This window comes from Hyla sarda, chromosome 3 (genome assembly GCF_029499605.1).
Source record: "Hyla sarda isolate aHylSar1 chromosome 3, aHylSar1.hap1, whole genome shotgun sequence".
Lineage (NCBI taxonomy): Eukaryota > Metazoa > Chordata > Amphibia > Anura > Hylidae > Hyla > Hyla sarda.
Window position 1 is genome coordinate 413665447 of NC_079191.1, and position 26569 is coordinate 413692015.

A 26569-nucleotide genomic window follows, 5' to 3' on the forward strand; every position below is an offset into this window, starting at 1 on the left:
TTCATTTAAGGGGCAGTTGGTTGGCGGGGGGCATTGGGGGGTCCCCTTCCCATGAACATACCCTAAGAAAGACAAAAGTGGCATCAGTGGGAGAGTTGCATAGCACAAAACACTACTGGCCAAAAAGCTCAGCCCAAATTTGCCAAAAACATCTAAATGACCACCAAGGCTTTTGGGATTACAGTATAGTCTGTGGACCGATGAGTCAAAAGTAAAAGTTGTTTGTACTCGGTTATATCTGGGTAAAGCTAACACTGCATTCTACCATAAAAACATTATACCAGCAGTCAGATGTGGTGATAGAATTGTGATGTCTGGGGCAGGACCTGAATCAGACCTTCAGCATGAACCTTGGTGATAGAACCATTCTCATCCGAAAATCCTAGGAAAGTTACTGTTTTACCCATCATCACTGCAGAATTACACGTGATGCCAACAATGATGGGACAGAAAGTCTGCCCTCACCACTATCTTCAATCTGTGCTTTATTCAATGAGTCCATTCATGGGGAACATACAGCAGGTGCTTTCATGAATTAATATACTGTGTCCCTATATAAAAATGTATTTCATACACTGTAACCTCCAAATATGAATTTATTCATAGATAAATAGATAGAGGATAGATAAATAGATATGAGATACTGTAGACAGATAAATAGATAGATATGAGATAGATAGATATGAGATAGATAGATAGATAGATAGACAGACAGACAGATAGATAGATAGATAGATAGATAGATAGATAGATAGATATGAGATAGATATGTGGGGGTGGGGTGTGTGGTGCAGGGCAGATGCTGTTACCCTAGGGGCAGATGGTATTAACCCCTTGTATTCGTGACGCCAGGGCGTGGTTTAGCCTATAACCACCCAAAGGTTTACCACTTGATCCTGGGCTAGGCAAGGGGGCAATAAAGACTCCGACGCCAAATTACAGACAACGGTAGCTTTACTGAGGGTAGACAGATGATAAAGTCTATACAGTTCAGCCAGGGCTCACGGAGGTGAGCAGTGACGCAGAGACATTAAGGGCTTGCTTGGACTTGTAGTAGGACTGGACAATTGAATGCAGACCACGCTGACTTGACAGATGACAGGGACTGACTTGACTTGACTCATAAAGCTGTGACTTTAGCTTACTTGAATTGATGGTGGCTGCAGGACTGGACTTTGAGGCCTCCAAGATTCTGGACACACACACTAGGCGACTGCACTGGACCTCAGCTTAGCAGAAGAGCAGAGCTCAAAGAGAGAGAAGCTCCACCCAGGGCTTATATGGGGGAGACTAGCAGGGAGCCCATAGGTCACTCTTGGGATCACCTGGTAACTGATACCTCCTGGGCACAATCACATGACATATCTCTTAAAGCAACATTACATTTTATAACACTTTACAGTGGGAATCAAAAGTTTGGGCATCCAAGGTAAAATTTGTATTACTGTATATAAAGAAGCCAAGGAAAGATAGAAAAATCTCCAAAAGGCATCAAATTACAGATTAGACATTCTTATAATATGTCAACAAAAGTTAGATTTTATTTCCATCATTTACACTTTCAAAATAACATAAAACAATAAAATGGCGTCTGCAAAAGTTTGGGCACCCTGCAGAATTTATAGCATGCACTGCCCCCTTTGCAAAGCTGAGACCTTCCAGTGTCATGGATTGTTCTCAATCATCATCTGGGAAGACCAGGTGATGTCAATCTCAAAGGTTTCAAATGCCGACTCATCTGACCTTGCCCCAACAATTAGCACCATGGGTTCTTCTAAGCAGTTGTCTAGAAATCTGAAACTGAAAATTGTTGATGCTCACAAAACTGGAGAAGGCTATAAGAAGATAGCAAAACGTTTTCAGATGTCTATATCCTCTGTTCGGAATGTAAGTAAGGAACAGTGGAAGTTAAAGCAAGATCTGGAAGACCAAGAAAAATATCAGACAGAACAGTTTGCAGGATTGTGAGAAAAATAATTCAAAACCCACGTTTGACTGCACAATCCCTCCAGAATGATCTGGCAGACACTGGAGTTGTGGTACACTATTACACTATAAAGAGATACTTGTACAAATATGGTCTTCATGGAAGAATCATCAGAAGATAACCACAAAAATCTGTGTTTGAACTTTGCAAATGAACATATAGACAAGCCTGATGCATTTTGGAAACAAGTTCTGTGGACCGATGAGGTTAAAATGTAACTTTTTGGCCAGAATGAGCAAAGGTACGTTTGGAGAAAAAGGGGAACAGAATTTAATGAATAGAACCTCTGTCCAACTGTTAAGCATGGGGGTGGATCAATCATGCTTTGGCGTTGTATTGCAGCCAGTGGCACAGGGAACATCTCATGAGTAGAAGGAAAAATGGATTCAATAAAATGTCAGCAAATTTTGGGTGCTAAAGTTAAAGCAAGATCTGGAAGACCAAGAAAAATATCAGACAGAACAGCTTGCAGGATTGTGAGAAAACTTATTCAAAACCCACGTTTGACTGCACAATCCCTCCAGAATGATCTGGCAGACACTGGAGTTGTGGTACACTATTACACTATAAAGAGATGCTTGTACAAATATGGTCTTCATGGAAGAGTCATCAGAAGATAACCACAAAAATCTGTGTTTGAACTTTGCAAATGAACATATAGACAAGCCTGATGCTTTTTGGAAACAAGTTCTGTGGACCGATGAGGTTAAAATGTAACTTTTTGGCCAGAATGAGCAAAGGTACGTTTGGAGAAAAAGGGGAACAGAATTTAATGAATAGAACCTCTGTCCAACTGTTAAGCATGGGGGTGGATCAATCATGCTTTGGCGTTGTATTGCAGCCAGTGGCACAGGGAACATCTCACGAGTAGAGGGAAAAATAGATTCAATAAAATGTCAGCAAATTTTGGATGCTAACTTGATGCCATCTGTTAAAAAGCTGAAGTTAAAGAGAGGGTGGCTTCTACAAAGGGATAATGATCCTAAAACACCACGAAATCCACGGGGGATTACATCAAGAGGCGTAAACTGAAGGTTTTGCCATGGCCTTCACAATCTCCTGACCTCAACATAATTGAAAATCTATGGATAGACCTTAAAAGAGCAGTGCGTGACAGACAGCCCAGAAATCTCAAAGAACTGGAAGACTTTTGTAAGGAAGAATGGGCAAAGATACCTCAAACAAGAATTGAAAGACTCTTGGCTGGCTACAAAAAGCGTTTACAAGCTGTGATACTTGCCAAAAGGGGCAGTGCAAGATATTATCTCCGCAGGGTGCCCAAACTTTTGCAGACGCCATTTTTTTTTCTGTTATTTTGAAAGTGTAAATGATGGAAATAAAATCTAACTTTTGTTGACATATTACAAGAATGTCTAATCTGTAATTTGATGCCTTTTAGAGATTTTTCCATCTTTCCTTGGCTTCTTTATGCACATTAATACAAATTTTTACTGGGGTGCCCATACTTTTGATCCCCACTGTAGATGGTAAAACATATTTACAATGGGGAAACAAGTGCAGGGGGCATTGGGGACACTGAAGGAGGCTGCCTGACCAGACAGCAGGAGCACGGGGTAACACCTCCCGTACTGGGCCATCACAAACTCCCGCTCTTAATTAAAGTCATCCTTGACGCCCAGTCCTGGAGGGCAGAGGGCTGAAGTGGCCACTGAGGTCTAGTGACAGTTCCTGGGGCATTTATGCACAATGTCCTTCTCAGGTCTTGATTACCAAACAAAATAAGGATGAGTCCATGTGGCATGGTGAATGTCCATACATGCTCTTTAAAGGGGTTATCCAGCATAAGGTGATTTTAGTACGTACCTGGCAGACAGTAATGGACATGCTCAGGAAGGATCTGCGCTTGTCTTGGGCTATATGGCTATGCTGTGAGATTACCATAACACTGTGGCTAGCTTTAGCTGAACTTGTATTTCCTGTTTTCAGTTTTCTTGGTTGCCTACAAATCCCATTATACCATTTTCCTCCTTGCCACACATCAGCTACCCCACCCATTGAAACATAAATGAGCTGCAGACCTGTGGTTTTCAATCAGAGTGCCTCCAGCTGTTGCATTACTTGCAGATTGCTCTCTCCACCCATTGAAGCAGACAGGCTCCCTATCATCAACTGACTAGGGACATTGCAAGCTGGGAAAAATCCGAGACAGCAGTCATTTTGTATGCTGGTAAAAATTAATATTGGGATGAAAATCACATAAGAATTGTGAGAAAACCGTCACACACAGGTACAGACACTATATTATGAACTACACTAACTTTACAGCCCCTGTAGCATAGTCAAATAAAAAAAATTCCCGGAATACCCCTTTAAACATATGGTGTTAATTTTACTTTGTAACTGCTTTCTGTAGACACTCAAGACAACAATATACATATTAATATACATAGATTCTTGGATTGGGCTGCCGGAGCCTATCTACACAATGCCTTGGCTGCTGAGGCCCCTCGGTTCTCAACTGTTCTCCGCTGAACTCAATATACATTTTTACACTATACAACAGTGTTACCTTTACATTTATCAATTATGTCGCTCTACGTGCATTATCTAGATATCAAGTGAACCCTCTGGCCAGTAGATTACCTTGTACACGTGGACAGGAGAGAAAACAGACACATAACTGTTTATATTTAGAACTTGTGGACTGGGACAACAATTAATGTTACAGTCCTATCTTAACTATTTGCATATGTGTGGATGTGTGAACTGACTATGAGTGGTACATAACTTTACATTATGAGTTAATCTTTGTACCTGGGGGGAATCTGTCCTTGTGTCGACCGTTGGGACCTACGCAACACCACTTCGGGGGAATCTGGAACGCTTGCGTCTTCAGGAGCCCTTGGAGCCCCTGAAGCTGCAGCTAACTCTTCCTCGACAAATTCAAGAGCGGTTATTGGTCCAGGGCTGGTGGGACCCAGAGTTGCTGGCATCTACACTGGAGGGGCTGGAGACTGAGTTGGTACTCTAGAGACTGGCGTATAGGCCGGAACCAATGGTGACAAGACTAGGACTGGTGTGGAGACTAGTATTGGCTGAACCAGCCCCGGGGTTGGTGAGACACAGAAGATCGCAGGCTGAGTTGGAGAAAACATCGGGAAATCCATGGATGGGTGTATTCCCTCGACTGGGACATATTCTCTCACAGGTCTGAAAGCCGGTGGCTCATACCCAGACTTTTGTACTTTGTATACATCAGATTCCGGATAGGGTACGGCTGTCATCGTGTATGGTTCCGTCTCCCAGATAGAGTCTAACTTGTTGAGCCAGATTTTATCGCCCAACTGAAGTAATTTGGCAGAAGCATGATGGTTATAATCCTCCTGTTGTCTCTGCTGGGCCTCGCCCATCTTCTTGCTGACAATTTCTTTGGCCTCTTGGATTCTTCTCTGGTGGTAAGAGACCCACTCCAGGGAGGCTTGCGGAGAGTTGTTGAACAGAGCTTGGAGCCCAAATGTTCGGAGCCCAAATGTTAGGCAGCTGTCCATGGTGCACCATCATCAAGTAGAAAGTGGTATACCCCGTAGAACAGTGGACTATGTTATTGTAGATCGGGCAGCAGTCGGGGACACTCTTCTTGTCTTGAAACAGAGGCTGCCCACAACATGTGGATAAAGACTTGGTTGATGCGCTCTCAGAGCCTATTCCCCTGGGAGTGTTAAGCAGTAGTCCGGAGTTTCCTGCAGTCATGGAACTGACACAGCTCTTGGAAGAGTTGGACCTCGAAGGCGGTTCCCCTGTCTGTTAGGACAGACTCCGGACCCCCCAGGGTTTGCACCTAATTGGAGTAGAAAATCTGGGCCACTGTCTTGGCTGTAAGATCTTTGATGGGGACAATGACAACCCATTTAGAGTAGTGATCCACCATGGCGAGAGCATAAGTGTACCCAGACCGTGTAGGAGACAACTTGGTCTAGCGTGACCAACTGTTTAGGCCTTTCACCAACTGGTTAGACGTTTCAGCTACTCCTGGCGTAGACGGGTTGGTACCTTTTTCGCCAGAAGGTAGTCCAACAGATCCCCCATGACTCAACTTTCATCTTGAAGAGTCTTCCAGGTGTACAGGTTTTCTTTAACCTTTTCGGACCTGGGTTCACCATCAATCAGGGTGGTCACGACATTATGGTTCATGAACCGTTAATAAAATGGGGACATCTCCATGTCCTGCCACACGTCTTCGACAGGTGGTTCCTCGCCGGGGGTCATCCGAGACAGTATATCGGCATTGACATTCGATGCCGCTTCTGTACTTGATGATGAAAGTGTAATTGGCGAATCTTGAAGCCCAACATTGTTCGATGGCACCCAACTTAATAGTGTTCAAATGGGCCAATGAGTTATTTTCAGTGTAGACAGTAAATTATGTGGAAGCCAAGTAGTCTTTGAACTTTTCGGTCATGGCCCACACCAGGACAAGAAGCTCTAACATGAATGAGCTGTAGTTTGCATCATTCTTCTCTGCTCTTCGCAGGTTATGACTGGCATAGGCAACTACTCACTCTTGCCCTTCCTGGACTTGGGACAGGACAGCTCCCAGACCTTCAAAACTGGCATCGGTATGTAACCGAAACGGCTGACTGTAGTCTGGGTATGCCAGGATGGGTGGCTCTGTCAGCAGATTTTTAAGAGCTCGGAGTGCTGTCTCTTGCTCTTTGGCCCATTCAACAGGTAGTTTCCCATTGTAGTTCTCCTTTGCTGTTCCCCATAAGAAAGCTATGAGGTGGTCCGCAATCTAGGCACAGTGGGGAATGAAGCGGTAGTAGTAGCTGGCAAATCCCAGGAAGCTCCTGACATCTTTCACTCTGCACGGGGTAGGCCAGTTCTTGACAACTTCCACCTTTTCAGGATTGGGCTGGACTCCCTCGGCGCTGACAACATGACCCAGGTAGTGTACCTGAGGTTTGTGCAAGTGACACTTTCACGGCTTGATCTTCAGCCCATGCTTGATCAGGACTTGGAAAACGTCTGACAGATGACTGAGGTGTTCCTGGTAGGACTTAGAATACACAATGACATCGTCCAGGTACAATAGTACACTTAGAAAATGTAGATGGCCCAGACACCTTTCCATCAAATGCTGAAACGTAGCAGGGGCATTACATAGCCCAAACGGCATACTTTTAAACTCGAACAGTCCCTTGGGTGTTACAAAGGCAGTCTTCTCCTGGTCTTCCACGGCCATGGGCACTTGCCAATATCTGCTGGTTAAGGCCAGAGTGGAGAAGTAAGCAGCAGACCCGAGGGCTATGAGTGACTCCTCGATCTTTGGCATAGGATAAGCGTCCTTATGTGTGACATTGTTCAGTTTCCTATAGTCGACACAGAAGCAGATGGGTATTTTTTCTTTACCAGGACAGGTGGCGACGCCCAGGGACTCTGACTTTCTTGGAAGACGTCTGCCTCTTTCATGTCGGCCAACATCTTCTTCGCAGTCTGATTCATGCCTGCCGCAACCGGGCGGTGTCTTTCCTTGATAGGTGGGCTGTCGACTGTGAGCATTCAGTGTTGGATCATGGACCTATGCCCGAAATCTGTGGGGAGTTTGCTCAAAGCTTCATTGTACCTTTTGGCGACATTGATGACTCCCTTGACTTGGTCCCTTGGGGTAGTGTCGTCTCCAACTTGGAGTTGTGCCCTCCAGGGCTCAGGAGGACTCGTACTGGATCCTTCAGCCACTTGGGCTGCACGCTGTCGGGCCAACATACATTCTGTTAAGATGTCCTTTGACTCTATGAGATACAACTGGGCTACTGGGGTGTATATGAGTAACACAGTAGCAGCATCAGACAGGTTGACTACCGGACTGGAACTCTCCGTGGGTAACGGTGACAAGGTTTCTCGCAGCTCGGACAAGAGGATGGTCTTCTAGTTGCAGAGGCTCCGACAGGGCTTTATAGTCTGTATTCTTGACTCCGGGATGCGCACAACACCAGATGATGGTCTCCATGTTGGGTTGCAAAGTCACCAACCTGATGTCTTGTACTCGAACTCTGCAGATTTCACCTTGCTTGTTTGCAAACTTCCGCTCTGCTTGTAGAACTTTCAAGTGGTGCTGCGCAGCCCACTGGCCTGAAGGGGATATATGAAGAAGAAGTATGCAAGGAATATACTATTTCAACAACACAGTTTTTCATAAAGTTCATCCCCAGTATAAATTCAGCAGACCCCTTGTCTGTCACATTAGTTACAATCACTCCCTGCTCGCTAAGCACATGCTCTTCCAACTGAATGGTTGGCTTCCAGTATCCATGTCTGGGGACTGGTTTCTCATTACCCGCAACTACCCGTTCACACAATAAACTAGCATCCCAATGCTGATAGAAAACATTTTTAGATATAGTAGACACTTGTGACCCTGTATCTATCAATGCCTCCAATGGTAGATGGGGCGAACTGGGTGGCAAGCTCCTTCACAGCCTTAGTCAGTTGTTCAATGTCCTGCCTAACACTCTGTAAATCTGAAGCTAGAGTGACTGGCAAAGCAGGTGACACTGGGGCAGAGGCTTGTCATGGTGGTGGTATAAGTCTGGCTACTGCCCTTAATGGCTCTTGGACAGGTGGACAAGCTTCCTCTAACTCAGTCCTGGACTCAATCACTTGGATAGCCAGTCTCTTGAATGTGGGGAATGACAAGTTGGGGTTTTGGACCTCTTTGTCCCACTTATTATGAGTCCCATCAATAAATCTGTTCATTAACACGTTGTTGCCCTGCTCAGGAGTTATACCATCTGATTTTTGAACAGTCTCTAGGGCATTCTGTAGGGCTACGGCATATGCTCTCAAGGTCTCACATGGCTTCTGTCACCTTTCATACAGTCGGAGACGTACCTCTGACGGAGTATGTGACTCAAATACCTGGTACAGTCCTTTAAAGATCTGCTCCACAGTCGCCTTCTTGGAGGCTGGCCAGGTGCGAACTTCCTCTCATGCTGGTCCCTGTAGTTGTCCTTTGAGCAATTGCACCTGTTGATTAGGAGAGAAAGAGTAAAAGACAAACAAACTCTGCATCCTTTCTTTAAAATCCCTCAGGGTGAAGGGGTCTCCATTGTAGGTAGGGAGGACAGGGTTCCCCATGAATACCGGTGCAGACGATGGAACACCAGGGTTGTTGCTGTGGACTGCAGGCAGGACTGGCAAAATTCTGACCGCTGGGGCAGGTATTGATCCCGCTGCTTGAGATGGAGGGGCACTGTCGCCTGGTTGATCTGGAGAGCTGGATTCTGACATCTTGTTGAATTTTGAGTGCGCTGTCGCTTTAAGAAGAATAAGGTGCTTTCCCCTTTAAGAGAATTGCTGAAGTGCTGCAGCGGCTTAGACTTGGCTAATGGGAGTACTATAATGAATGCTCCCCCTCTATTTTGCAGGTACCCGGTAGTAATTTGTCTTGCGACCAGACTTGCAGACACTGATAGTTACCGACACCGGAGACTTGATACTGGTAATCGTTGGCATTTGCAGAGTCTGCGTTGCAGCAGGTGCTTGATAGAAGACAGCAGTGCCAGCCGCAGCCGCCGGTACCTACAATATGGCTGCGCCCAGGGGACTTCCTGTTTTGGCCCGTTCGGCAAAGCCTTCCCCTGTGCAACAGAGAGTGGCTCTTTGGTTCCTCCTCAATGTGCTGGAGAGGCATCACTGCTGGGGACTGACAGGGCGGAGCTGCGACCGCTCGCACGCAAGGGAAACACCGGACCCAATTAACCCATTCAGGTAACGACTCTACAATCCACGATGGCAAATAACACGAGTAAAACACTTTTCACTTGCAAAGTCCTATACACTTTTTGGTGCAGACTTAAATCGCATCGGCATGCGGTTTTTGCAGACAATATTGGACACAGTTCAGACTAGGGGGGGGGAGGACTTGTGGCTTAAGGCCGTATCCTGTTTGTGATGCCAAAAGTTGTGGTGGCGGGGTGTGTGGTGAAGGGCAGATGCTGTTACCCTAGGGGCAGATTACATTAACCCCTTGAATTTTTGATGCCAGGGCGTGGTTTAGCCTATAAGCACCCAAAGGTATACCGCTGGATCCTGGGCTAGGCACAGGGGCAATGAAGACTCCGACGCCAAGTTACGGACAACGGTAGCTTTACTGAGGGTAGACAGTTGGTAAAGTCTATACAGTTCAGCCAGGGCCCAAGGAGGTGACCAGTGATGCAGAGACATTAAGGGCTTGCTGGGACTTGTAGTAGGACTGGAGAATTGAATGCAGACCCCGCTGACTTGACAGATGACAGGGACTAACTTGACTTGACTCAAAGCTGTGACTTTAGCTTACTTGACTTGACTTGGTGGCTGCGTGACATTTCACATGGTATAACTCTCAAAGCAACATTACATTTTATAACACTTTACATGGTAAAACATATTTACAATGGGGAAAAAAGTGCAGGGGGCCTTGGGGACACTGAAGGACAGCAGGAGCACGAAGTAACACCTCCCCTACTGGGCCACCACAGATAGATCGGACATGGTGCAGTAGCAGGTTGTTCAGTCATGTAAGTGCGGTGCTTAAGCTGATATAATATCTGGGTCATTGGGTGTCCTTTGTGCATTATATAGAGCTGCGGGGCCTCTCACTACACGACCCGTCTCACTTCATATCCTAGTTGCCGGGGCTTTCATAAAAGCGTTTCATTACCAATTATTTTCTCCAGTGTCCTCACTTACAAGAGCTTTATAGTATAGAGCGCTGCAGCTGCTCCAAATGTAATTTAAAAAGATATGGGGAGCCTGTAGAAAAAGAGCTATGTGTACAAAGTGATATCTTAAAGGGACAGATGCTCATTTATATACAGGGCACCGCAAGGGTTAGGGTGCACTTACCCTTAGCACTGACCTTTCCCCTGTGTGCAAGTAGCCCAGCTATTGTAAACTAGAGCAGAGGAGTAACCTACAGCTACTTGTAACAGTAAAGAGTAAAAATAAATACAAAATGATAAATCAAGGCCCCCTACCAACAAAATTCCATTTGTAATATATTGGTATCTTCTTATGAGTTACTGTTGGGCCCCTCAGTTACTGCTACCCTTTCACCCCTGACATATAAGCTGCTGCTTAGTGGCCCTTTAAGACTTTGTTACTCCAATTTACATAAAATTTATGCTTTTATGATTTGGTTGTTTTTTTTTTACATTTTTATTAGTGTCAGTTCTGTTCGTTTTATCCAGATTGAACAATTTGAGCATTTTTGTAAGATACGGCTGCTTGCATTTATTATGATGAATATAAAGTAAAGCGCTCATTCCCAGGATGTTACTGGCAGAAATTATATTACATCTCCATGCCCGACTCTTGGTTGTCAAGGCAATGCTGGCAAATCATAAACCACAATTGTGGCTTGATGATTTGCAAGACAGAAGATTCTTGAATCATAGATTGTTTACTGGAGATATAAATAGCCGAGTATTAAGAAGTTCATCTTAAAAGGAAAGGTGATTTATTCATGTCTGAATATACATTACAGGGGTTCTCTTGGACTTTAATATTGGCGATCTATCTTTTGAACAGGCCATCGTTATCAGCTTGGTGGTGGTGGTCAAAGAGTTTTGGCGAGTGCCACCTTCCCTTTACTGTTTACTTGGCACAGCTCCATATATTTTGTAGTGGCTGTTACTGGTACTGCAGCTCAAGTAATTAAAACTGAGCTGCTATACCACGCTCAGCCACTATAACATGTATGGAGATGTGCTATGTAAACAATAAAGGGAACACGGCACTCACCATGACGCCTTGGCTTCTTCTATTAGCTGATCGTGGAGTTGCACCCCTGTTCTTATCCAATATGGATGGCTAGTCCTAAAGCTGGTCATCACATTAAAGGGGTATTCTGGGGAGCTAAACTTATCAGATGCTTATCCCTACAAGATAGGGGATAAGTGTCTGATTGTGTGTGTGTGTGGGGGGGGGGGATGGGGGGTCTAAGCGATCTCCTGTATTGGGCCTAGTCTACTTACCCATCCATTGGCTGCTCCGACCACCCCCCACCTTCCTGGACCAGCGCAAGCGACTGCTGCTTAGCCAATCACCAGTTGTGGCGGGACATTGTCACGGCCGATGATTGGCTGAGCGGGCCGTCACTTGCACTGTTCATACAGCACCATCTGTTTCTATTCCAGTACAGCTGCATCTATGCGTTTCTTTACTCTAACTTGGTCATGAGATCCGGTCTGACTCCCCAAATCTTCCAGTGCTTTATGGCCACAATAGAATGTCAGTACTGGGTCTGACTTCCTGTAAACTACTAAATGACATCATCACCTACTAGATCCCTTCCAGCAGCTATCTCTATAGGATCAGGATATATAGCAGTTATACACATCCCCTCCAGCATTATCTGTATACTGCTGCTATCTCTATGGGATCAGGATATATAGTAGTCATACACCTCCCCTCTAACTCTATCTGTATACTGCTGCTGTTATCTCTTTGTAATCAGGATATATAGTAGTTATGCGCCTCCCCTCCAGCTCTATCTGTATACTGCTGCTGATATCGCTATGAAATAAGCATATACTGTATATTAGTTATACACCTCCCCTAAGACTCTATGGGGGAGATTTATCAAAACCTGTCCAGAGGAAAAGTTGCTGAGTTGCCCATAGCAACCAATCATCGCTTTTTTCAAAGGTGTTTTCAGAAATGAAAGAAGCGATCTGATTGGTTGCTATGGGCAACTCAGCAACTTTTCCTCAAGAGAGGTTTTGATAAATCTCCCCCTATCTGTATACTGCTGCTTCTGCTGCTATCTCTATGGTATCAGGATATATAATAGTCATACACCTCCCCTGAAGATGTGTTCACACATTGCATTTTTTGCTACATTTTCCCAAAAATCATGGAATAAAAAGGTGCTATGTTACTGCAGCTGTGCAAATCGCAGTAAAAAATTTAATTTTTAACACAATGAAACATTAAACATTAACCTTCCTAACATACTTCATAAAAAATGTATCTCCTTTTTATAGAAATCATGGCTTATAAAAAAAATGAGAGACCACTAGACCACCATCTAGAACATAATCCTCTCTGGCTGCAGCGTCATCTTTGTCCCAGCTGAAGTCCAGGAAGTGAGGATGGGACTAGCACTCCTCTGTGCTCACTCCTGTCCTATCAGACTGCAGCATGAAAACAGAGAGAAGGGGGCTACAGAGCAGCCTGCAGTGATTGGATGAAGAGACCCAGGGCAGCACAGCAGACCCAGGGAGGAAGTGAATACATTACAGTAAGTGAGGGCGGGCTCAGTTCTTACCTCGGACACGTCCCTTCCTGAGCAGTGGATGTCAGAAAGAGTGAGCAGCAGAACAGAGGGATTTGTGAGCTAAATACAGAAGCTAGACACATAAAAAAGACATGTAAAGCATCTGCATGACCTAGTAGGTAACATAGAGAAGCATCATGTTTTTCAGGAATGACGGAAACAATATCAGATCCCAGTCCAACCCCCATTATAAGTCAACCGGGTCCATTGGGTGCTTTTTAGATCCATTAAATGATGGAACCAGAACAACATCATGGCTGCCATTATAATATGAAGCCAAGTTCAATGACAATATGAGTCTTTACCTGAGGATGACTGGTCCGCAGTAGGATGGATGGATTGTGCTGCAGCAGTCCTCCAGCTGTAGCCTCTCCATGGGGCTGATGTCGTAGCTATGCTTGGGGTAACTAACCAGCCAGCTGTAGTCCACCCCAGTCTTAATCTTCCTGTATTCGTTCTCCTTCTCTCGCTGCTGTTTCTCGGCTTGTTTCATTTGCCAGCTCAGCTCCATCATCAAGGTCTCCACCACCATGTCGGCGGGGTTTCTCTGGGAAAGTCTCAGGTTGGTCTCATTCCACCGAAACCAGGAGGTCAGCGCCATACTTCCCCAAAGGTTAAACCTAGAATGAAGAATTGAAGGAACACTGTTAGCATCATAACCCGGATGGCAGAAGATTATGTGATGACTGGTGTTGGGCGCGAATATTGCGAATATATTCGCTATATATTCAAAATTACGAATATTCACTTTTTTCCGCTTATGCGCATATTCCTTCTTTTTACTTCTGGGCCAATTACAATGATGCAAATATACTTGTCAGAGGTTATCAACAACATCCCTAGCAACCAATAGTAAAGTTGACCACCCCCTCACTGTTTTCTTCCTCGAATATGCGAATATTCGCATATGCGAATATAACGAATACGCAAAATTTGCGAATACAGTGACTCCCCGACATACGATGGCCCCGACATATGATCAAATCGACATACGATGGCCATCCGGTGACGTCAATACGCTGCTGCGCACGCCGTCCCGTCATCCAATAAGAACGGCGTACGCTGCGGTGTAATGACGTCGCTACGTAGGCCCAGTAAGGCCTTGCGGAAGACAGCGGAGGACCGGAGAAGACAGTGGAGGACCAGAGAAGACGAGGAGAGCCCAGCAGAGGACCGGAGAAGACCAGGAGGGCCCAGCAGAGGACCGGAGAAGACCAGGAGAGCCCAGCAGAGGACCGGAGAAGACCAGGAGAGCCCAGCGGAGGCCCGGGGACACCATCGGGAGCGGCGGGGACACCATCGGGAGCGGCGGGACGCGGTCCGGAGCGGCGGGGACAGGTGAGTACAGCTTCCTATACTTTACATTGCACGAATCCCTCAACATACAATGGATTCGACAAACGATGGCTCATTTGGAACGAATTACCATCGTATGGGATGAATATTCGTCTATATATTCGGGGGAAAAATCGCGAATTTGAATATGGGCAATGCTGCTCATCACTAATGATGACTAGACCAGGGGTCTCAAACTGTGGCCTACAAGCAGGGACGTGCTCAGACATTTTGAGGGGCAGGGGCCCAAGTCGGAAAAAAAGGCACTTCTAATTAAAAAAAATGTTTGTAAAAACCTTACATAGGCAAGGGACCTCCTGCAGTCATGTCAGCTGAATGGGACCCGCATCACCCCATGGAGGTGCAATCAGTGTGGGCATTATAGGGCAGGTGCATTAAAAGGGCAGGGGCTCAAGCCCACTTTTGAGTCTATGAGTCTGTGTGTGCACGTCCCTGCCTACAAGTATTGCAAAAATACAACTCCCAGCATGCCCGGACAGCCGACGGCTGTCCGGGCATGCTAGGAGTTGTATTTTTGCCACAGCTGGAGGGCCATAGTTGGAAAATTACTGCTTTAGACCACCAGAGATGTACATGTGGTGTCCCAGCACCAAAGGCTTTACTGTGGGCTGCGGATCTCTTCGGGCATGCCTGCTGCTCCTGTGATGGGCCCACTGTTCTATTGTTTACTGTGTTTATGCACTTTACTGTATTTACTGTATTCTTGTATTGTATATGTACTGTACCATTAAGGAGGAGATGCAAAGTAACCAGGTGACCCTGTCCGCCCAATGGGAACCCCCAAATTGCCCTGTATTTTGTGCAGGGGTGGGGAGGAGTTGCTACAGTATAAGACCAGTTTAGGTTAAGACCTTGTGCTATGCAGAGCTCCATGTGAGCCTCAGTGTGGAAAGGAGTTGGAAGAAGTGTGAGGTGAAGCCTAAAGAAAAGCTCTTAATCAAGTCAACCCCAACATTTTGCAAGTCTTCCCCCGGACAGGAGTTGGTGAGTCATACCCTGGCGGTGTCAGTAATTGGACCTTAGCAGAACTCTAGTCAGCGTGGGATATCCCTTAAACGAGTACTCCAGGATAAGAAAATGTATCCCCTATCCTAAGGATAGGGGATAAGTTTCAGATCGCAGGGGATCCAACCACTGGGGCCCCTTGCGATCTCCCGAACGGGGCCCCGACAGTCAGTGGCCTGGGGGTGTGTCCGACCACCGCATAACGCGGCAGTCGACACGCCCCCTCAATGCATCTCTATGGGAGAGACGGAGCACTGCAATCAGCAGCCTCCGCCTCTGCCATAAAAATGTATTGAGGGGGCGTGTCGGCCGCCACATCATGCGGTGGTCGAAATGCGCTATTTCGGCAAAGAGCCGAGGGCCCCGTACAGGAGATCACGGGGGCCCCAGCGGTCGGACCCCCCGCGATCTGAAACTCATCCCCTATCCTTAGGATAGGGGATACGTTTTCTTATCCTGGAGTACTCCTTTAATCTCCAAGTTTCAAGTCTATCTAATTCAAATGGGTGAAAAGCACCATAAGTCCCAGCAAGGCAACAGGGCTCCCAAGGGTTACACTGCATCCCTTCTACTCTGCTCCATACTGTGACTGTTGTACCATCTACACCTGCCTCAGTAAAAGACAGTTATCCGTAACCCGGCGTCGGTGTGTTTATTGCCCTGTGCCTGGCCCAGGAGAAACTGTCTCCACCTCAGACCGTGTATAGGCTAACGGTGCCCTGGTGTCACGACCTGACAATTATATCTTGCAGCCCAATGTCACCACAAACATATTAGCCAACATCAACCAAGACTATCAGGGTTGGAACTATTAGTACTCTACTGCCCACAACTATCACAAATTATACCACTACACTATGTTGGAACCATTCTGTATAGGTATCACTCAGCTGGTACTGCTTATAGCAACACTTTATGAGCTACGATGGCGCCATGATTGGCATGATCTGATGGTGCTGTTATCAGGGGCACACTGGCTGTTGTTTTATAGGTATATTCATTGTGCACCATTGTTTATTTGTACAGTATGGCCGCATTTTTTATGTGTACTCTATTTCAACTTCAGATCGAGGGCATCGATTGTGTCAAGTAACCCCCTTTTTCCAGTATTACATTTCTCCCGGACTATACTAGACCTAGTTTACTAGACAGTGCCGATAGAGACAGTCTTTTAAGCTTCTTTGTGGGTTAGCGTCTGAAGGGATTCTGTTTTCCAGGTAATTGGATTTAATCTGGGATTTCTATGGTTGATATATATAGATATATCTGAGCTTTCTTTCTGTGTTCACTACACGAACAAGTGTCCAGGGCCTGTTATCAGATGATCTTAGAATGGCAAATCTAAAGAAATTAAATTATTAATATAACTTAAAGGGGTACTCAGGTGGAAAACTACTTTTTAGAAATCAACTGGTGCCAGAAAGTTAAACAGATTTGTAAATTACTTTTATTTAAAAATCTTAATTCTTCCAGTACTTATCAGCTGCTGTATGCTCCACAGGAAGTTATTTTCTTATTAAATTTATTTTCTGAGACAGAAAAGAAATTCAAAAAGAAATTCCTCTGTAGCATACAGCAGCTGATAAGTACTGGAAGGATTAGGATTTTTAATAGAGGTAATTTACAAATCTGTTTAACTTTCTGGCACCAGTTTTAAAATTACATTTTTTTTCCCCACGGCAATACCCCTGGTACTCCACTGGAAAGCCTTTTTTCTTTTTAAATAAACTGATGGCAAAAAGTTAAACAGACATGTAAATTACTTCTATTAAAAATCTTATTTCTAGTACTTCTAAGCTTCTGTATGCTCCAGAGGAAGTTCTTTTCTTTTAGAATTTCCTTTTTATCTGACCACAGTGCTCTCTGCTGACACCTCTGTCCATGTCAGGAACTGTCCAGAGTAGGATAGATTTGCTATGGGGATTTGCTCCTTCTTTGGACAGTTCCTAAAATGGACAGAGTTGTCAGCAGAGAGCACTGATAAGTACTGGAAGGGTTAAGATTTTTAATAGAAGTAATTTACAGATCTGTTTAACTTTCTGGCACAGTTGATCTACAAAAACAATGTTTTCCAGTGGAGTACCCCTTTAAAGCATACCTGTCATATCACAGAAAAAAAATTATGCTTATACATGTTATTCACTAAGTCATGCAGAGGCTTTACATTTCTATTTTTACGTGTCTAGCTTCTGTATTTGGTTCACATATCCCTCTGTTATGCTGCTCACTCATTCTGACATCCACTGCTCAGCTAAGCCTGCCCTTACTCACCATGCATTCACTTCCTCCCTGAGTGTAACAACCTCCTATCTGTTTTCATGCTGCAGCCTGGTAGGACAGGAGTGAGCACAGAGGAGTGCTGGTACCATTTCACTGAAACATTTGGCAAAGTAGTGCTGGATTCCTTCTGTGACATATCTATTTATCTATCTATTTATCTATCTATCTATCTATCTATCTCATATATGTCTGTCTATCAATCTTTCATCTACCCATCTATCTGTCAATAAAAAAAACTATACATATATATATATATATATATATATATATATATAGACAGATTGATATAGATACTGTATGTCTGTATGTAGGTATCTATACTGTGTGTATATATATATATATATATATATATATATATATATATGTACAGTGGGGCAAAAAAGTATTTAGTCAGCCACCAATTGTGCAAGTTCTCCCACTTAAAAAGATGAGAGGCCTATAATTTTCATCACAGATATACTTCAACTATGAGAGACATAATGAGAAAAAAAATCTATAGAATCACATTGTCTGATTTTTTAAGAATTTATTGCAAGTTATGGTGGAAAATAAGTATTTGGTCAATAACAAAAGTTCATCTCAATACTTTGTTATATACATTTGGGCCATTGGCTGGCACCAGTGCTGTGGGGCTGGTATACATTTATTTCCATGGCTGTTTTTCAGCCCCAGTCTGGCCCTGGTGACGGGCAGTGCCTGGTTTCTTCCAGATATGAGACACAGAATGAAGGCCAGAAAGTTGACCCTTGGTTTCATTAGACCAGAGAATCCTGTTTCTCATAATCGCATACTAAAATGAGGTGTGTGGTCCAGGATATGGTGCCTGGTCCAGGTTGTATTATAGTTGCACAGTTGGAGTTGGTATAGCGGTCTTCACCTAATACATATATGTGATGTTGCTCTATGCTTCACAATCACAGGAAGAATACTTATATTACATTTGGTCGCCTCCGATAATAAATTGGGCATCTTTGGACTTTTATCCTCACTACTCCGGCTGATCACAATATTACTAGCAGACTCCGGAGATGTAAATACAGCTCTGAGTAGGAAACTCACATGGGAGTGTAAAAATAGAAGAAGAAAAATAAAAGCTGAGCTGTTTCCAATGCAGCCAGAGGGATAATTCATCATGGCCAAGAACGGGTATTTGCGGCCCATAATATTCATCAATTTTGGGGGTAACAGAAGTCAAACCCCCACCTTACATGGAAAAGGTGAAGTTACAGCCGTTTCACGCCTATCCAGGCGCTTCAGCGCCTGGATAGGCGTGAAACGGCTGTAACCTCAACTGTCTGTGCTGGTTTGGCGTCCCTGCATGTAACCATTTTGCACCGCAAATTAAAGGGGTACTCCCGTGGAAACCTTTTTTTTTTTTTTTAATCAACTGGTGCCAGAAAGTTAAACAGATTTGTAAATCACTTCTATTAAAAAAATCTTAATCCTTCCAGTACTTTTTTGGGGCTGTATACTAAAGAGGGAAAAAAAGAAAAAAAAGAAATGCATTTCCTCTGATGTCATGACCACAGTGCTCTCTGCTGACCTCTGCTGTCCATTTTAGGAACTGTCCAGTGCAGGAGAAAATCCCCATAGCAAACATATGCTGCTCTGGACAGTTCCTAAAATGGACAGCAGAGGTCAGCAGAGAGCACTGTGGTCATGACATCAGAGGAAATGCATTTCTTTTTTTGGATTCTCTTTAGTATACAGCCCCTAAAAAGTACTGAAAGGATTACGATTTTTTAATAGAAGTAATTTACAAATCTGTTTAACTTTCTGGCACCAGTTGATTTAAAAAAAAAAAAAAAACAGGCTAGATTGATCTGCAGTGAGTTCCTCCCTGAATTCTCTTTTTGAAGGTTGTTTAAGAGTAGCATTGAAGTAGCCTCATGGTTGTGGTAGACACACATTTTTAAAGCATATTTTCAGGCTGTGAAGCCCTTACCTAAACCAATACTTCCTTGTGTGAGCCGGGTTATGGATTGCCCTAGTTCTTTATATTTATTTGCCACTTAGAAGAGATTGACATTTTGCATGTACAAAGAAGGAAAGGGTTAAGTTCCTTGTGATATTCAGATTGCGTTCAGATTACATGATTTGTCTGGAGAATTACGAGAGACTAAAATGAAATGTTATGTTGCGTTTGCCATCTGTATAAGACAGATACGTGTCAGGCGGCAGGTGGTCAGCTGACGGATAACAGCTCCATAAATCCCCATCGGCCGGGAAGATTAGTGTCTGACACATCTGCAGTCATGTCCCTGAAAGGGCTAATAGATGCAAATCTTCAATCCAGTTTAGCACAGGACTTGTGTAAGATCGGCCCTGAATTACCAGAAATGACTGTGTGGTGGGCCACGCCGGTGCGATGAGGTGTATGGGGCAGATGTTGTAGCCCAGGGGCAGATGGTGTTGATGTGGTGTCCCGGTACCGTATTACATACAGTACCTTGGTATGGGTCCCCAAAGTCAGAGTTCCTAGTAACCGTGGGGTCCTCAGGTTTAGTCTTCCCCTAGTCACCCCTTAGATAACTAATATATTGCACAATTAAATGTAAATAAATGTATATAGAAAGTGTACTTACCTTGCGCTAGCGTCGCAGGACCTGCGGGTCACGTGACAAGGCTTTAGTCTCTATGGTTAATGCAAAGGACCTTTGGAGGTTCATAGGCCATGTGATACCCACAATACTATGTGAGGCTGATTGACAGATGGCGTGGACCAATCCTGGAACGGCCAGCCCCTGCCCATATAAGGGAGCTGCGGCCATTATTCTCTCTCTGGGGTTGCTGTCACTGAATGAGGTAGGACCTCCGCAACTTACAACGACAATTACCAGGCCAAAGCCTTGCGGCCTCGGCTGAATTACACAGTGAGTTCTTATCAATTCTCTGTAATTATTGGCAAGGACCCTGGACCTAAACTTAACCCCATATCCAGCGGATCTGCGCATACTAAATCCCTACAAGCTAAAGAACTTACTCAAAGTCCCAACCAACGGTCAATCTCAGCCAAGCTATTTATAGACTCTGTTACAAAGACTGTTTGTATGTTCGCATGTTACAGAAAATCTCCAGTAAAAGTTGATGCAAGTTTTCAGTGAAGCTCTGGTTGTGCACAATACTTTATTCAGCAAACACCTATCGTCCTTGGGAAGGGTGGCGATAGGCCAAGACATACAGCGTTTAACCCTCACCCTGGCGTCACGACTGACAAGGGTTAATAGCACCCTTTATAACCTGCACAGCAACATCCTGACCACCCCATCCACATCCAAAAGGCGACCACCACATTAACCTCTAAATGTTCGTGAAGCCAGGGCGAGATTTTAACCGAGAACCACCCGAACGGTAGTCCTAGTTAGTCTGCATTCACATCTCGTTTTTGCAATACGGTTGCCGTATCCGGTTTACTTGAAAAAAATTGAACCGTATTGCAAACCGTATATATAGACATTTCATTGTAAACCGTATGCCAACCGTAGCATCAGGTTGTGTACGTTTTGCATCATTTACGGGTTTATACGGATTCTAGCGGTACACCAAACCGTAGTCTACTACGGTTTTGTGTCCCGGTCAAAAACCGTATCCATCCTGTATACGGTTATTTTAAAATGAAGTTGTATGGTAACCGTATTACATATATAGTTACATAGTTAGTATGATTGAAAACAGACATACGTCCATCAAGTCCAACCAGGGAATTCAAGGGAAGGGTGTAAGGGGATAAGGGGAAGGGATGTAGTTTTATAATTCTGCATAAGCATTAATGTTATTTTGTTCCAGAAATGTATCTAACCCTGTTTTAAAGTTGTTAATTTTTCCTGCTGTGACCAGTTCCTGAGGTAGACCGTTCCATAAATTCACAGTCCTTTTGGTAAAGAAGGCGTGTCGCCCCTTTAGACTAAACTTTTTCTTCTCCAGACGGAGGGAGTGCCCCCTCGTCCTTTGGGGGGGTTTAACCTGGAACAGTTTTTCTCCATATTTTTTGTATGGGCCATTTATATACTTATATACGTTTATCATATCCCCCCTTAAACGTCTCTTCTCAAGACTAAACAATTGTAGCTCCTTTAATCACTCCTCATAGCTAAGATGTTCGATGCCCCATATTAGTTTAGTCGCGCGTCTCTGCACCCTTTCCAACTCCGCAGTGTCCCTTTTATGAACAGGCGACCAAAACTGAACAGCATATTCCAGGTGAGGCCGTACCAATGCTTTATAAAGGGGGAGTATTATGTCCCTGTCCCTTGAGTCCATGCCTCTTTTTATACATGTACATGTATTGAACCGTATGTGCGCACAGTTACATCCAGTTTGCACAATACTGTTTTTCTTTGGAAATTCAATAAAAAAAAAGAACTTTATTTAAAATGTTGACAAACATAAAACTGTATCCATTTTTTTTCACGGAAAACGTATTAAAACGTTTGCAAATGCACATCCGTTTTTCAAACCGTATACGGTTTAAAAACGTGAGGAGGCATATACGGTTGCATACGTTTCGGTCCGGTTTGGAGACATACGTTTTTTGGACAGAAACGGGATACGGCAACCGTATTGCAAAAACGAGATGTGAATGCAGCCTTAGGCAGGGCAAATAAGAGTCCAAGGTCAGGTCAGGGTTAATGGTAGCTTTACTGAGGTAGACAGATTGTACAGTCTTTACAGCTAGGCCAGGATCCCAGAGAGGTGACCAGTAACACAGGGGACCTTGCAGCTTGCTGGGACTTGCACTGACTTTGATAGACTTTAGGACACCCACGCTGACTATAATAGACTTGACTTGACTGAAGATAGTGACAGCAGACAGAGATGACTTGATTTACTGACTTGTGGCTGTAATTTAGGTTGAGGCCTTCAGATGTGCTGGACACTGGCTCTGAGACGTCTGGACTGGACTTGACCTCAGGATCTAAGAGAGAGATTGTAGTACCTCCCCCTCTTATAAAGGCAAGGAGCTCATAGGCTAGCTGCGGGTCATCTGGTCACCTGGTGCTCTCTGGGTAACAAAACATGTGACTTTAACATGTGACAACTATTATCATGTGACTAATAACCATGTGACCATATCAAAGGTCCTTTACACATAATATACAATTACACAGTTTATAGGGGTACAGTGCAGGTGAGCCCTGGGGGCCTGCAGGGACTCAAGCTGATAGGACTGTGAGATGCATATCCCGTACTGGGACATAACAACTGTCTAATGTCTCTCGGTGCCTTTCCTTATTGTGGATGGTTTTCTAGTTTTATATAAAATTCATTGTGTATAATGGGAAGTTCTACAACTATCTAATATACTTTATGTTTCAGTTCCTCACAATTTTCTAAATATCTGTTTGCTGTCAGTGAATGACAACACTGATGGTTACAAAACAGTTTTCCACATTATCTTTTATTGTTGTATACTTACCATTCACATCTCACACTATATAACCTGTTTTAATCAAATCTACAAAAATAAAATTCAATCAGTCATTTTTAAAAAATCCAAAAGGATAACTTGTACATCACTCATCTGACAAAGTGCAGCAGGGCGTGAAACGGCTGTAGTCTAAGTCAACTCCCCCCCCCCCCCCCCCCCCGTCTACTTCCTGACACCATCCCCCTCTTTCTATTTTTGTATGTTAAAATATAGAAAAATGTATTCATTAATTTATTCATTAATTAATAAAGCAAGACAGAAGACATAATTGGGGGAAATCTCCATTATTCTACCTTCTCCACGCTGACTGATATTGCTTGGATCACCTAAGTGCAGGACATCAAAGAGGGTCAGCCAAATTGAAAGCTACATTGCCTGATCCTGTGTATTTGAATGTGCTGGCGGTGCCAGGTTCCTTTTTTTAAAACATGGTCTAAATAGCTAGCGAGCCAATCACACAGCAGTAGCTTGATTCATTTAGGTATGTAGATGTGGTCAAGACAACTTAATGAAGTTAAAAATGGAGCATCAAAATGAGAAAGAAATGGAATTTAAGTGACTTTGGACGTGGCATGGTTATTGGTGCCGGGCCGGTCTGAGTATTTTTGAAACTGCTGTTCTAATGGGATTTTCACACTCAACCATCTCTACAGTTTATAGAGAATGGTCCAAAAGAGAAAATATCTAGTGAGTGGCAGCTGTGTGGACAGAAATGCCTTGTTGATTTCAGAGGAGAATGGGCAGACTGAGAGATGACAGCAAAGCAACAGTAACTTAAATAACCACTGGTTACAACCAAGGTCTGCAGAATACCATCTCTGACCGCACAACATGTTCTATCTCGAAGCAGATGGGCTACAGCAGCAGAAGACCACACTGGGTGCCACTCCTGTCATCTTAGAACAGGAAACTGAGGCTACAATTTGCACAGACACCAAAACTAGACAATGGAAGACTGAAAGAACAATGGAAGACTGAAAGACTGATGAGTCTCGATTCCAGCTGTGACATTCAGATGACAGGATCAGAATTTGGAGGAACTGCGTGATGTCATCATGTCGATATGAAGGAACTGTGTGATGTCATCATGTCCATATAGAGGAACTGTGTGATGTCATCATGTCCATATGGAGGAACTGTGTGATATCATCATGTCCATATGGAGGAACTGTGTGATGTCATCATGTCCATATGGAGGAACTGTGTGATGTCATCATGTCCATATGGATGAACTGTGTGATGTCATCATGTCTATATGGATGAACTGTGGGATGTCATCATGTCTATATGGATGAACTGTGTGATGTCATCATGTCCATATAGAGGAACTGTGTGATGTCATCATGTCCATATAGGGGAACTGTGTGATGTCATCATGTCCATATGGAAGAACTGTGTGATGTCCTCATGTCCATATGGAGGAACTGTGTGATGTCATCATGTCCATATGGAGGAACTGTGTGATGTCATCATGTCCATATGGAGGAACTGTGTGATGTCATCATGTCCATATGGAGGAACTGTGTGATGTTGTCATGTCCATATGGAGGAACTGAGTGGTGTCATCATGTCCATATGGGGGAACTGTGTGATGTCATCATGTCCATATGGAGGAACTGTGTGATGTCATCATGTCCATAAGAAGGAACTGTGTGATTTCATCATGTCCATATGGAGCAATTGTGTGATGTCATCATGTCCATATAGAGGAACTGTGTGATGTCATCATGTCCATATGGAGGAACTGTGTGGTGTCATCATGTCCATATGGGGGAACTGTGTGATGTCATCATGTCCATATGGAGGAACTGTGTGATGTCATCATGTCCATATGGAGGAACTGTGTGATGTCATCATGTCCATATGGAGGAACTGTGTGATGTCATCATGTCCATATGGAGGAACTGTGTGATGTCATCATGTCCATATAGAGGAACTGTGTGATGTCATCATGTCCATATGAAGGAACTCTGTGATGTCATCATGTCCATATGGAGGAACTGTGTGATGTCATCATGTCCATATGGAGGAACTGTGTGATGTCATCATGTCCATATGGATGAACTGTGTGATGTCATCATGTCTATATGGATGAACTGTGTGATGTCATCATGTCTATATGGATGAACTGTGTGATGTCATCATGTCCATACAGAGGAACTGCGTGATGTCATCATGTCCATATAGGGGAACTGTGTGATGTCATCATGTCCATATGGAAGAACTGTGTGATGTCCTCATGTCCATATGGAGGAACTGTGTGATGTCATCATGTCCATATGGAGGAACTGTGTGATGTCATCATGTCCATATGGAGGAACTGAGTGATGTCGTCATGTCCATATGGAGGAACTGTGTGATGTTGTCATGTCCATAAGGAGGAACTGTGTGATGTCGTCATGTCCATATGGAGCAATTGTGTGATGTCGTCATGTCCATATAGAGGATCTGTGTGATGTCATCATGTCCATATGGAGGAACTGTGTGGTGTCATCATGTCCATATGGGGGAACTGTGTGATGTCATCATGTCCATATGGAGGAACTGTGTGATGTCATCATGTCGATATGGAGGAACTGTGTGATGTCATCATGTCCATGTGGAGGAACTGTGTGGTGTCATCATGTCCATATGGGGGAACTGTGTGATGTCATCATGTCGATATGGAGGAACTGTGTGATGTCATCATGTCCATATGGAGGAACTGTGTGATGTCATCATTTCCATATGGAGGAACTGTGTGATGTCATCATGTCCATGTGGAGGAACTGTGTGATGTCGTCATGTCCATATGGAGGAGCTGTGTGACGTCGTCATGTCCATATGGAGGAACTGTGTGATGTCATCATGTCCATATGGAGGAACTGTGTGATGTCATCATGTTCATATGGAGGAACTGTGTGATGTCATCATGTCCATATGGAGGAACTGTGTGATGTCATCATATCCATATAGAGGAACTGTGTGATGTCATCATGTCCATATGGAAGAACTGTGTGATGTCACCATGTCCATATAGAGGAACTGTGTGATGTCATCATGTCCATATGGGGCAAAATCTCTTAGGAATGTGTCCAGCACCTTGAAGAAACCATGCCATGAAGAGTGAAGGCAAAAGGGGGTCTGACCTGAAACTAACAAGGTGTACCTAATAAAGTGAGTGCTTTATATGGTAGTTCCTAAACTAGCATATTATAAAAACTGCTGCACTTTTCCTGTTGAAGAATACCCTGTT

General features: G+C 44.1%; 1 protein-coding gene across 4 annotated transcripts in view; it reads right to left on the reverse strand.

Moving 5' to 3' along the window:
• Positions 1–26569, reverse strand: part of RD3 (RD3 regulator of GUCY2D) — a 78326-nt gene that overhangs the window by 12401 nt on the left and 39356 nt on the right. For all 4 annotated transcript variants that reach the window (XM_056568251.1, XM_056568250.1, XM_056568249.1 and 1 more), the window contains exon 2: positions 13571–13885. In XM_056568251.1, coding sequence (XP_056424226.1) covers positions 13571–13866 — 296 coding nt within the window. In that variant the 5' untranslated portion in view covers positions 13867–13885. The remainder of the gene's footprint in view (positions 1–13570; positions 13886–26569) is intronic.